The sequence below is a fragment of the Dasypus novemcinctus genome, chromosome 5 (genome assembly GCF_030445035.2).
Source record: "Dasypus novemcinctus isolate mDasNov1 chromosome 5, mDasNov1.1.hap2, whole genome shotgun sequence".
Classification (NCBI taxonomy): Eukaryota; Metazoa; Chordata; class Mammalia; order Cingulata; family Dasypodidae; genus Dasypus; species Dasypus novemcinctus.
In genome coordinates this window covers 10,986,712-11,000,249 of record NC_080677.1, presented here as the reverse complement: position 1 = coordinate 11,000,249, position 13,538 = coordinate 10,986,712, and the positions used below count along the sequence as shown (strand labels likewise).

At 48.2% G+C, this 13,538-nt stretch overlaps 1 protein-coding gene across 2 annotated transcripts in view; it reads left to right on the top strand.

The window, feature by feature from the left end:
• Positions 1-13,538, top strand: part of CCM2 (CCM2 scaffold protein) — a 119,292-nt gene that overhangs the window by 99,721 nt on the left and 6,033 nt on the right. For both annotated transcript variants that reach the window (XM_058296665.2, XM_058296666.2), the window contains 3 exons: positions 11,583-11,666; positions 12,040-12,223; positions 13,007-13,143. In XM_058296665.2, the coding sequence (XP_058152648.1) occupies positions 11,583-11,666; positions 12,040-12,223; positions 13,007-13,143 (405 nt within the window). The remainder of the gene's footprint in view (positions 1-11,582; positions 11,667-12,039; positions 12,224-13,006; positions 13,144-13,538) is intronic.

Sequence of the window (13,538 nt, the reverse complement as noted above, 5' to 3'; positions counted from 1 at the left end):
TATCCTTGAAGTGGCCAAGTCGATTAAAGCAAGAATCGTCGAGGGTCTCTCCTCTTCTTATCTCCTCCCCCTGGGCATCCTGACCTGCAGAAGTCACAGCCTAGATTTCATTCTGAATATAACGTTGCCTTCCCTGCTTGCTCTCAACGTTGAGTCTCTTCCGTGACTAAATGGTTCAGTTTGGGTTTGTCCAAGTGAAACAGCCTGGCAGAGCACTTGCAAATGGACACCCATAATGAAGCTTCAAACCGTGATTCTTCTAAGTTTAAAACTGAACAGCTGTAGACTCAAGATCTTCTGACCGGGAACAAAGCAGGCTAGGTTATTGTGGTGGTTCATGAGATCCGAGGAAGGTGAACACTCTACTTAGTCAGCTTATTTTCTGTTTTCCCAGCTAAGTTTTTGGCAGAGCAGGCAGCCTTCTCAGAACATGGAGGAGGAAACTGGAGCGTGGAGAAGAGATGAGTAACTGGCTCAGGCTCATACAGAGGCACAGTGGCAAATATGTGTTTAGTTTGGGATTAGCCAGCTGATTACCCTAAACTTTAGAAATTCTGCTTTCAGAAATGCTCAGAAAAGATCACTGTAAATCAGTGGCTAGATTCTAAACTAGAATATGACTCAGAAGGAATAGGAGGCTTTAAACATGAAATCTTTTTTTTTTTACGATTTTTAAATTTTTATTTATTTCTCTCCCGTTCTACCCCCGCCCCCCGCCGTGTTGTCTGCTCTCTGTGTCTGTTCGCTGTGTGTTCTTCTGTGTCTGTTTGCATTCTTGTCAGCAGCACTGGGAATCTGTGTTTCTCTTTATTGCGTCAGCTCTCCGTGTGTAGGGCTCCACTCCTGGGCAGGCTGTGCTTTTTTCGCGCAGGGCGGCTCTCGTTACGGGGCACACTCCTTGCGTGTGGGGTTCCCCTACGTGGGGGACACCCCTGCATGGCAGGGCACTCCTTGCGCACATCAGCACTGCGCATGGGCCAGCTTACCACACAGGGCAGGAGGCCCTGGGTTTGAACGCTGGACCGCCCATGTAGTAGGTGGACGCTCTATCAGTTGAGCCAAATCTGCTTCATGAAATCTTTCTAAAAATTCTTTTTAATGTCTATTTTTATCAATCATATAGCCCCATCATGAAAAATTGAACAAGATTAAATTTTTTAATAACAGAAAATAATTATTCCCTGTCCCAGTTCTACTCCCAGTGGTTACCATTTCCCCTCATTTAAGAAATTGTTCTATGATGCCTGAGAGAAGAGTGTTCACATCTCCAGCTCTGAAGGTGGATTTGTCTATTCCTCCCTTTCATTCTGAAAGTGTTTGGAAGCTCTGTTATTAGGTACATGCACATTCAGTGTGAGTAGTGAGTCAACCTTTTTATCATTATAAACTGTTCCTCTTTTTCCTGGCAGTGCTCCTTGTCCTGGAATCCTTGTCTCCTGTTAGTAGCCATACCAGCTTTTTATGCTGATTTATTTGTATGATTCATCTTTTCTCATCCTTTTACTTTCATTCTGTCTTTGTCTTTATATTTAAAGTGCATCTTTTCAAGTTGATACTAAAGATTTCATGTGGAAAAGCAAGCACACAAGAATAGCTAGGAAAATACTGAAAAGAAAGGGCTTTGAGTGGGATCAGCCCTACCAGATAGTAAAGCATATTACAAAGCCTGGAGTGTCATACTAGACATGAATATACCAACCAGTGGAGCAGAGTGGGCGGGGAGAGGCCTGACTGCAGAGAGTAATCTGGTAGATGAAGATGGTACCCCAGATCACTGGAGCAGAGATGGCCTTTATCATAAATGATGTTGGGACAACCTATGGCCATTTGGAAAAAGATAAAATTAGATCCATTTCTTACACCATTCATAATTCTAAAATCCAAATGGATTACAGATCAAAACTGATTTGTACTTTTTTGATAATGTGTGTTTCACTGTGTGTACCTTATATTGTAATAAAATGAATTCCATTCCTCACCAGGAGTTACCAGGGCTCCTTAGAAAAGTGGGTAATTCCAGGACTTGGGTGTGACAGACACAAGATGATCCTGGAACATTTTATTATGCCAGAAAGTAAACAAAGTACTCAGAACTTAATAGGGGGAAGGGGACTTGGCCCAGTGGTTAGGGTGTCCGTCTACCACATGGGAGGTCCACAGCTCAAACCCCGGGCCTCCTTGACCCGTGTGGAGCTGGCCCGTGCGCAGAGCTGATGCGCGCAAGGAGTGCCCTGCCACGCAGGGGTGTCCCCGTATAGGGGAGCCCCACGCATAGGCGTGTGCCCCATAAGGAGAGCCATCCAGTGTGAAAAAAGTGCAGCCTGCCCAGGAATGGCGCCGCACACACGGAGAGCTGACAAAACAAGATGACGCAGCAAAAAGAAACACAGATTCCTGTGCCGCTGACAACAACAGAAGCGGACAAAGAAGAACACGCAGCAAATAGACACAGAGAACAGACAACTGGGGCGGGGGGTGGGGGAGAGAAATAAAATAAAAAACAAACTTAATAGGGACAGTTTGAAAGGGCTTCCACTAGCCAATCTGGGAAAATGTGAGTACCAAAGAGTAAATGATAAATAGGAATTCATGAGTCCTCACTGATAATATAAACCTAGGTAAATAGAAGAGAAGGAAGGCTGTTCCTTCCAGCATATAGAATTCTATATGCTGACTTATAAAAGCACAGAGAGTGCTGGAGTGGAAAAATCATCATTTTGGGACTATTATAGTAAAGATTAGTTCAGATAAATATCATCAATGGATGCTTAATTTAGAGAGAAGTTATGATGAAGAACAGGCTCTTTGCATGGTTTTAAAAGCACCTGCCCACAGATTATGTATTAGCCACAGGGGAAAGTAGTAACTATATGGTGCAAGGATCAGACAGTGCTGTGACTGGGTGATCAAAACGAGCATCCTAGTGAGGACCTGTGCATGCCATGTGTCTACAGATGAAAAGGACATATTTCTTACGTGGTAGTCTCTCTGAGAATGCATAAGCTGCCTCTATCATATGGAAATATCAAACCAACCCAAAATGAGGAATGTTCTTTTTTTTTTAATGGGGGGAAGCCTTATTCTTAAAAAATATCAGTGATCTGAAAGAGAAAGCTGTGGAAATGTTCCAGATTTAATTAAATTTACACACAGTGAAATACACATTATTGTAAATATTAGAATCAATTTTGATTTGTGATCCACTTGGACTTTAGAATTATGGATGATATAATGAAACATGATAGCTAAATGCAATATGTGATTTTAGACTGGATCCTGAATAGGAGGAAAATGTTGGGTTGGATCAGTTGACAAAATTGGAATATGGATGGTGATTAGGGCAAAGTAGTATATGTGTAGAGTGGTTATGGAAAAGTATTTGTATTTTTAGGAACTGAAAAATATATATATGTTTGAGAGAAAACATCAGCAATAGGTAATCTGGATAAAGGATATATGGGTGTTCTTTGTGCTGTTCTTGTCCTTGCAACTTTACTCTGTTTGAAATTTCCACAGTAACAGTTTAAAATCTAAGCAAAGCATATCTTATAAACAGCATATGGATTTATCTTGCTTTTTAATTCAATCTGACCTTCTCTGACTTTTTTTTAAACTTTTAAAAAAATTATTATTATTATTTTAAAATTTATTTCTCTCCCCCCCGCCTCTAGTTGTCTGCTCTCTGTGTCCATTTGCTGTGTGTTCTTCTGTGTCCACTTGTATTCTTGTCAGTGGCACTGGGAAACTGTGTCTCTTTTTTTTGTTGGGTCATCTTGCTGAGTCAGCTCTCTGTGCGGCGCCACTCCTGGGCAGGCTACGCTTTTTTTGTGCAGGGCGGCTCTCCTTATGGGGCACACTCCTTGAACGTGGGGCTCCTCTACGTGGGGGACACCCCTGTGTGGTACAGCACTCCTTGCGCGCATCAGCACTGAGTGTGGGCCAGCTTCACCACACAGGTCAGGAGGCCCGGGGTTTGAACGCTGGACCTCCCATATGGTAGGCGGACGCTCTATCAATTGAGCCAAATCCGTTTCCCTTCTATGCCTTTTAATCAGTACATGTAGTTCATTTTCTCCTATTCATCTCGGTATTTGTTTCCTGTTTTCCTTTTCAGCTCTGTGTTCATTTTTTTCCTCCTTTCTTGTCTTTTTTAGGATTAACTGGGTATTTTTATTTTTTAGTGTTCTATTCTGTGTTCTTTTTTGGCTATTATACCTTTCTATATTTTTTTTAAAGTCACTCTAGGAATTACAATATGAAGTCTTAACTTATTGCAGCCAACTTGCTATTTCATTTGTAATGTAAGAATCTTATAGCATCATAATTCCTTTTGTACTTTTCCTTTCTTTGTGCTGTTATTTGCGTCTACATATATTATAAACCTCACGATACATTGTTTCCAAAGAATTTCAGAAAATAATATGTCTTTTTTGTTTACCCACTGTATAAGTTTCCTGTGGCTGCTGTAAAACATTTTCACAAAGTATGTGGCTTAGAACAAATTTATTTTCCTCACAGATCTAGAGAACAGAATCTAAAATCTGTCACTGCCATGAAATTAAAGTGTCAACTTTTATTTCAAGCATATTTTGGCTCAATGGATAGAGCGTCTGCCTACCACATGGGAGGTCCAAGGTTCAAACCCAGGGCCTCCTGACCCATGTGATGAGCTGGCCCACGTGCAGTGCTGATGCGCGCAGAGTGCCGTGCCACAGTGTCCCCTGCGTAGGGGAGCCCCACGCGCAAGGAGTGCGCCCCATAAGGAGAGCTCCCCGCACAAAAAAAGTGCAGCCTGCCCAGGAATGACGCCACACACATGGAGTGCTGATGCATCAAGATGACCCAACAAAAAAAAGAGACACAGATTCCTGGTGCCGCTGACAAGAATACAAGTGAACACAGAAGAACACACAGCGAATGGACACAGAGCAGACAACTGGGGAGGGGGAGGGTGGGGAAGAGGAGAGGAATAAATAAAAAATAAATCTTAAAAAAAAGTGTCAATAGGACCATACTCTCTGTGAAGGCTTTGGGGGAGAATCCTTTCTTAGCCTCTGGTAGCTGACAGCACTCCTTAGTTTGTGGCCGCATCACGTCAATCTTTAAAGGCCAGCACCTTCACACCTCTCTCTGCTTCATCTTCACATTGCCTTCCCTGTGTGTATAAACTCCCTCTTCATCTCTCTTACAAAGATACCTGTGGTTGCATTTAGAACCCACCTGAATAATCCAGGATAATCCCATCTCAAGATCCTTAACTTAAATCACATATGCAGAGACCCTTATTCAAAATAAGGGGTCAGGATCTGATACTCTGGGGGCCATTTTTTACCATTCCCATTGTCCTTCATTTTGGAAAGATAGAGAAACTAGGCTGACCTTTTTTTCTTTCAGCACTCAAACATTTAACCCATCATCATGGAGGGTTTGTGATGACGCGTCAGTCGTCATCGTGTTGACTGCGATGTGCCTGGGAACGGTTTTGACGGCATGTGTGGAGTGTGGAGTTAGGGAGCTTCCAGGGTCAGCAGGTTGCTGCGTCTTTTTAATCAAAATGGAAAATGTTGGCACTGTCTCTTCAGATTTTTTTCTGCCCATTCATTTTCTCCTCTACTTTAGGACTCCTGTTTTATATATATATGTATGTGTGTGTGTTAAACCACTGTCCCAAAGACCCTTGAGGCTCTGTTCCTGTTCTGTTTTTATTTTTTTCTTTTTTACTATCTTTTTGTCTCAGGGCTTTTTATTTGGCTGAGTTGCATAGTTGTCTTCATATTCACTGATACTTTCTTACCTTATACCCAACTTGCTGGCATCCCAGCTTCAGTGTTCTATTGCTGTTGTGATAAATTGCCAGACTTCGTGATTTAAACCAACCGAAATCTACTCTTCCACAGTCCTGAGGTGGGAGGTCTGGACTCAGGGTGTCAGCAGGCTCAGTTCCTTCCGGAGGCCGGGGCAGGATCTGCTCCATGCCTCTCCCCTGGCATGGCCAGGCAATCCTCGGTGTCCCTGGCGTGTAGAGCGTCACCGCATGCTCTGCCTGTCTTCGCCTGGCCGTCTCCCCTGTGTGTCTGTCTCTACAGGACCTTATAAGGACATCAGTCAGTGGATTTAGGGTACACCCTAAGGGGACCTCATTTTAACTAATTACATCCGTAAAACCTATTTCCCAATAAGGGCACACACGAGGTTCTGAGTGGACTGACTTTTGGGAGACACTATGCAACTGGGCAGGGCTGCCTTCCTTTCTTGAGCTCTAGGGGGAATCCATTTCCTTGTCTTTTCCAGCTTCTAGGCGCTGCCTGCATTCCTTGGCTCATGGCTCATTTCCTCTTCAAACCCAGCAGTGGCTGGTCAATTCGTTCTCATATCGCATCACTCCGGCCCTGACACTTCTGCCTCTCTCTTCCATGTTTAAGGACCCTTATGAGTTCATTGGACCCAGTGGCTAATCCAGGGTGATCTCCCCTTCTCCACATCCTTACCTTAAATCTGCAAAGTTCTTTTGGCATATAATGTCATATTGACAGATTCACGGATTAGAGTATGGATATCTTGGGGTGCCAGTGCAAAGTACCGGAAATCCGTTGGTGTTTATAAAGGGGATTTATTTGGAGTAAAAGTACAGTTCAAAGGCCACGAAAAGTCCAAACTGAGGAACCATCAGAGATGCTTTCTCACCAAAATCAGCTGTTGCTGATCCTGGTGTGTTGCCACATGGTGAAAGCAAGACGGCCACTGATCTCTGCGGAGGTTTCAGCCTTCCCCTCCAGAATCTACCATCCCTTGGAGTTCAGTGTTGAGCAGCCAGGCACAGAGCTTGTCTCTTTCCAGGCCTCCTGTATCAGTCATGGCTACTCTGCTCTCTTCCCAAGTTTAGCTGTGAGCTCTCAGTCATACAGCAGAACTGGCCTCCTCTTGAGCTGCTCTGTGGGCCCAGCCTCTTGGGGGCTTTGTGCTTAAGTGGTCCTCTCTCTTACATAGCAAGATCAAACACGTTGGCTTCCTTTTTGCTCTCTAACTGTGTGAGTTCATTTATATCAAACCCAGCAAGGAGGTAGGGCCTCCACCTGAGTCATACCTCTCAAATCAAAAGCCCCACGGCAATCCTATCAGGTAATCCAAGCAACACAATTTTTTAAAAAGATTTATTATGTATTACCACCCCCCCTTCCACTCCTCCTGCCCTGCTGTTTTTGCTGTCTGTGTTGTCTTCTCATTTTCTCTCCTCCGGGATTCACCAGGATTCGATCCTGGAGATCACTTGCGTGGGCACTGGCTCACCTGCAGGCACCCTTTCTCTTCTTCTTTTTCACCAGGAGGCCCCAGGGATTGAACCCGGGTCCCCCCATGTGGTAGGCAGAAGCTCTATCACGTGAGCCACATCTGCTTCCCCCTCAACTGAATTTTATACAATCAAATTCCTTTTTGGGATTCATAAAATAATCTCAAATTGCCCTGGGGGTCGAGGGGGCAAGCTTATTTACTTATTATTCTGCCTACCATACTGTCCAGTGAATTTCTTACAGATTATTTATTTTCAGTTCCAGAATTCCCATTTGGTTCCTTTCTATAGTTTCCAAATCTGTTGAAATTTCCTTTTCTTACCTATTATATCCACCATCCCCTGTAGGCCTCTTTAACGTATTTTGGTTATTTTATATGTCTTTATCGGCTAATTCTAACATCTGAAGGTCTGTGTCCATTAACTGATTTTTCATTTTATTTTATTTTTTTTTAAAGATTTATTTATTTAATCCCCTCCCCTCCCCCCATTGTCTGTTCTCTGTGTCTATTTGCTGCGTCTTGTTTCTTTGTCCGCTTCTGTTGTCGTCAGCGGCACGGGAAGTGTGGGCGGCGCCATTCCTCGGCAGGCTGTTCCCTCCTTCGCGCTGGGTGGCTCTCCTTACGGGCGCACTCCTTGCGCGTGGGGCTCCCCTACGCGGGGGACACCCCTGCGTGGCAGGGTACTCCTTGCGCGCATCAGCACTGCTCATGGGCCAGCTCCACACGGGTCAAGGAGGCCCGGGGTTTGAACCGCGGACCTCCCATGTGGTAGATGGACGCCCTAACCACTGGGCCAAGTCCGTTTCCCTGATTTTTCATTTTAACTATGGATCACATTTTCCCAGTTCTTTAAACATGTTGCAGCTTCTTATTGTGCACTGGACATTGTGGGTGTGTTGTGGAGACTTTGAATCTGTTGTCTTCCTTTGAAGAGTGTTGCATTTTGTTCTAGAGGCAGTTAGCCAAGTGATCAAATCCAGCATCACTTCAGACTGAGTAAGTACAAAGCCATGACTCCAAAGCAGTCTTTTCAAAGGTGTATGAAGGGGAGGTACCTATTTTTTTGCCACATCCATGGAATAATTTAGACAAGTCTGTCTTGAAATAAAGAGCAAGATGCATGGATTAAAGGAGAGCGAATAGACATGACAATCAAATAAAATAATGTCAACCATGGCTGGATCACCTTGAACTTGTAGAGGGTTGTGAATTGCAGTGTGTTTGTGGGGAGATCAAACTCGGGGGTAAATCCCATAGTCCTGGGATATATGTCCACTTTTTTCCTATAGGATTTTTGGTCTTTTCCCCATCTATTTTATTTTTCTTAATTTTTAAATTTTTTATTCCCCCTGCCCCCACCTCATTTGCACTTGCTATCTGCTCTCTGTGTCTGTTCATTGTGTGCTCGTCTTCTTTTTTTAGGAGGCACTGGGAACCAAACCTGGGACTTCCTGTGAGGAAGGGAGGCACCCTTTGGCTTGAAACACCTCCACTTCCCACTTATTGTGTATCTCGTTATGTCTCTTCATTGCATCATTTTGTTGAGTCAGCTCACCGCACCAGTCTGTTGTGGCAGCTTACTGTCTCGCTTGTTTTCTGTAGGAGGCACGGGGAACCGAACCTGGGACCTCCCGTGTGGTAGGCAGGTGCCCAGCTGCTTGAGCCACATCTGCTTCCCTTCCCCATCAATTTTTAAAAGTTCTTTGTATATTAGCTCTTTATCTGGGATATATGTTGCAAACATTTTTTTCCCAGCGTGTCAGTTGTCCTTTCACCTTGCTTTTGGTGTTTGTCTTGGTCCTAAGGCTGCAGTAGCAAAGCCCCATAGCCTGGGTGGCTGAAGACAAGTTCGGAAGGCTGGACACCCAGGACCAAGCTGCAGCGGGGCCCTGCCCCTCCATCGTCTCCCTGCAGCATTCTCCTTCCCGTGCCTGTGTCTTTTCTCCTAGGCCCACCCTAATTCTCTGTGACCTCATCTTAACCTGAATCCATCTGCAAAGACCCTACATCCAAATGAGGTCCCATTCACAAGTACCCGGAGTTAGGGCTTGAGCATATCTTGTTGTGGAACACAGTTCAACCCACTGAGTGTATTACCTTGTAAGCTTTTTTCTTTTTAAGAAATCAGATTCATCAGCCTTTTATTGACTCTTAGCCAGAATGGCAAAGGTTTTCCCTACACCTCGGTTAAAGAGGGGTTCATCGAGTGTTTGTGTAATTCTTTATATGTATAGATCTCTGAATATATACTACATAGTTCCACTTACCAATTGTTCTAAAACAGGGAAAACTAAAATATGCTTGTAGAAATCAGAATAGTGACAGCCTCGGGGTATTGGCAATGGGGATCAACTGGAAAAGGGCAGGAGGGGGCTTTTTGAGAGGTGGAAATCTCTGTATCTTGATGGGGTGTGTGTTACTTGGATATATGTATTTGTTAAAACTGATTGAATAGTATGTTTAAGGGAATACTCATTTCAGTATATGTAAATTATACCTCAAAATATTTTTTATCAGTTTTATTGATACATATTAATAAGGTATACAATCCATCCGAAGTATACAATCAATGTATCAAAAATATTTTTTTTTAAATCTTTGAAAGATAAGATAGTGTTTCATGAAACAAGAACAAGATGTTTCCAAAGAAGTGGGAACAGAAAAAAAAAAAGAAAAAAGGAAAAGAAAAAAAAAATTTAATTGGGGACAATTGAAGGTAAAAAACAGCTCTTGAAGATTAAAAGTATGAAAAAAGTTAAAAATTCAGTAGAATTTTTAGAAAAAGTCAAGAATGTCTTAGAGTTGGAAAAATGAAAAGTAGTGGACTGTCTTAGTTTGCCCAAGGGCAGCTGATGCAAGGTACCAGAAATGGGTTGGCTTTTATAACGGGAAGTTTATTAGGGTAAAAGCTTACAGTTCCAAGGCCATGAAACGTCCACATCAAGGCACCATCAGAGCTGCCTTCTCACCAGTCGGCTACTGGCGACCCTGGCTTCCCGCCACGTGGTGAGGCAAGATGGCGGCTGGTCTCTGCCAAGGTCCTGCCTTCCCCTCCAGAACCCATGGGCCCAGCCTCTTAGGGGCTCCGCTTCGGTTTCGGCTGCTAGCGATCATTTAGTCCTTTCTCTCATGGGTTACGCAAGTGTCGGAGGATGCGACCTTCACATACACTTTTAACTTCCAACCTTGAGATGATACAGTTTCTGTGGTGATTAATTAAATCACATAGTCAAGCAGCTCTTAACGAGCGCTCCGTCCCTCAGAGTAACTGTTCACATTTTAACACTTCTGGAATCAGGATTCTTGCCTCAGTCTTACAATCAGTAGTTTTAAGGGACTATAATTGCCTGTGTTGTTGTTTTCCCCCTTCTTTTTATGGTCCCACAGCGATGGCACTTACCTTCAAAAGGAACAGAAATTGCCCGGCCGAGGTGGATGTTTGTCCTTGCTGGGCCTTGCCAAGGGTCCTAGTTAGGGTGTGACGTGCCCCCCGCCCACCTCCCAGCTGGAGAGGGGACCTTACCTTTTGATGAGAGAACTTGCATATCTGAGTTAACGGAAGACTGAGTAAAGAATGATATGTACAGGCAATCTGTTCTTGGGAAGGGATTAGTATTGCCTTCCTTAAAAACATGTTTTCAAAATAAAGTGCCTACCCGGTGCACACACAGCAGATGGTGAGCCCACGCTGTCTCTGCTCTCCACCCTCCCCCCTGCAAAGGGGCCTCTGCCTTTGAGTTCGATTAAGCCACGTGCTTGGCAGCCACGGGCCCCAAAAGAAACTTCTTTGCTTCATTTCTCCATTTGGATTTATGTCTAGGCTGAGTCAGCCTTTGTGATTGCTGACATTTGCTTTTGTTTGAACATTCTTTGATTTTATTGTCATCGTCGTACATTTTCAGGAGGCACTGGGGCTCGAACCCGGGACCTCGCACACGGGAGCAGACGCTCAGCCCCTGAGCTCCGCCCACTCCCTCTGACGTTTCCTTTTAGCAGCGCTGGGCCCGGCACTGTTGTTGTCAGTTCCTCCTCCAAGGGCCTGGCAATGGGGGCTGCCTCTTCTGTTCCTGGGGAGCCCAGGCCCTCGTGGACCTGGCCCCCAGGTGCCCTCCGCAGCCTCGTGGTGCTGCCTCACGTGCAGTGTGGTCGGAGGTGGCGAGGGCGGCCCGGCCAGCAGAGACGTCTAAGAATCCAGGCGCCTGCCAGCCCGCAGGGTGGAGGCCCCGAATGTGCGCAGACTTGGCCGGTGGCCCCTTCCACGCTCACACGCTGTTGTCTTCCCTTTCTTCCAGTACTTAGGACAGTTGACCTCCATCCCGGGATACCTGAATCCCTCCAGTAGGACTGAAATTCTGCATTTTATAGACAGCGCGAAGGTAATCCCCGCCGCCACGCCGTCCCCAGGGCTTGATGGGAAGGTCCAGTTGCGTCACCTGGTAGGCGCGCTTTGCTTTGGGCCATAGGGTGTCCCTCCATCTGAACCTGTTCACGTGGTTTGGGGCCGCTTCCAAAACGTACATTTTCAAGAGTCCAAGCAGCCCGCCTGGGTCTGCAGGGAAAGGCCATTCCGGAAGCATCCCCCAAACGGCCTCGCCCGGCAGCCTCCCTGGGGCCCGCGTGCCTGCTAACGAAGCTCTGGCCGTGCAAGTCGCGCCCGCGGTGCGAGGGCGGGGTCCCGGGGAGGGGAGCCCTGGCCGCGGCCACCGTGTCCGCGCCCCTGATGGCCAGTGGCTCTTGGCTCTTTCCCAGAGAGCTCACCAGCTCCCGGGACACTTGACCCAAGAACACGACGCCGTGATCAGCCTCTCTGCCTACAACGTCAAGCTGGCGTGGAGGGACGGGGAGGACATCATCCTCAGGGTCCCCATCCACGACATCGCCGCCGTCTCCTACGTCCGCGACGACGCGTCACACCTGGTGGTCCTGAAGACAGGTACGGGGTCGGCGGCCGAGGAGGGGCGCCGGGCAGCCTGCTCCGGGACCGGGTGTTGGGTCCCTGGGCCACCACTCAACACGCCAGACACGCCACGGGCAGAGGGCGCGGGAGGTGGGCTGCCCCGACTCTCCCGCGCGCCCCGTGGGGAGCCGACGAGGTGCAGAGTGCCGGGGGCGGGGGCGGGGGGACGCGTCCTTGCCCTCTGCCCCGCTCGCCGCAGGCCCAGCCCTCACCCTGCCTCAGTGACCCCTCTGTCGCGGGCAGCGGTGCCGGCAGGTGCCCTAGAGCCTGGGCGCTGGCTGGGCGTCTGCCGTTAGCTCCAAGCCGAGGGAAGTCCCCTGTTTGGGCAGATCAGAAACACTCAGTTAGCGGCACTGCCCCACATGTGTCCACAGAAGATATTAACCCCGTCCTGAGCAAGTTTGCACAGACCCCGTGGGCTGGCGCCTCCAGAGCAGCCTCGGAGCTGTGGTCAGAGGGTCTGGGAGCGCCTGCCAGCCCCTTGCAGCCCCTCAGTTAGGGAGGCCAGGAGGACAGGGCCGCCTCCCCGCCAGTGCCCGCCTGTCACAGGCCCCCAGGGCACCTGCGCATCTAAGCAGATGAGGGGCACGGGGGCGCTCTGAGTGGCTCTCCAAAGGAGCCCAGCTCTGGGGGCTGGGGCTGCCCCACAAGGTCTCCGGGGCCAGCACCCCCCGCGCCGGGCGCCCCGGCAGAGCTGTGCGTCTCCTTGCACCTGCCCTCCTGCGGCGGCGCTGACCCGTGGTGCCGTGTGTGTCCCAGCCCAGGACCCCGGGATCTCCCCGAGCCAGAGTCTGTGCGCAGAAAGTCCCAAAGGCCTCACCTCAGGCTCCCTGTCTGAGAGCGGTGTGGTGCCCGTCGAGGCCTGCTGCCTGGTGATCCTGGCTGCCGAGAACAAGGTAGGAGCCCACCCGCGCCGGGCCCGCGTTGGGGAGGGAGGGCCTTGCTTCCAGCCTTGCCCGGTGGTGTCCACCCAGAGTCCCGGGCTTGGCCACACGCGCCCGGGGCGTGGGCCCACCCGCCCTGGCCGAGAGCCTCTGCGCTGGAGTAGTGTGCAGCCCAGCTGCTCTGCAAGCGGTCCCCACGTGCTGCCTCGCTGCCCCCGCTGGTGGTGTTGGCTCTCCTTGCCCTCTTTTCCGGGGACAGGCATGGCGCTGTGAGGAGAGAGCTCAGGTGCAGGGGGACGGGAGGCTGCGGAAGCGGCGGGGACGGCGGGGGTGGGGGGCCAGCAGGCGGCCCTTGCGACCCGGGCGAGGCCTGGGCTGGCCAGCCTTTGTCTTGGCCGGAGTCCTGG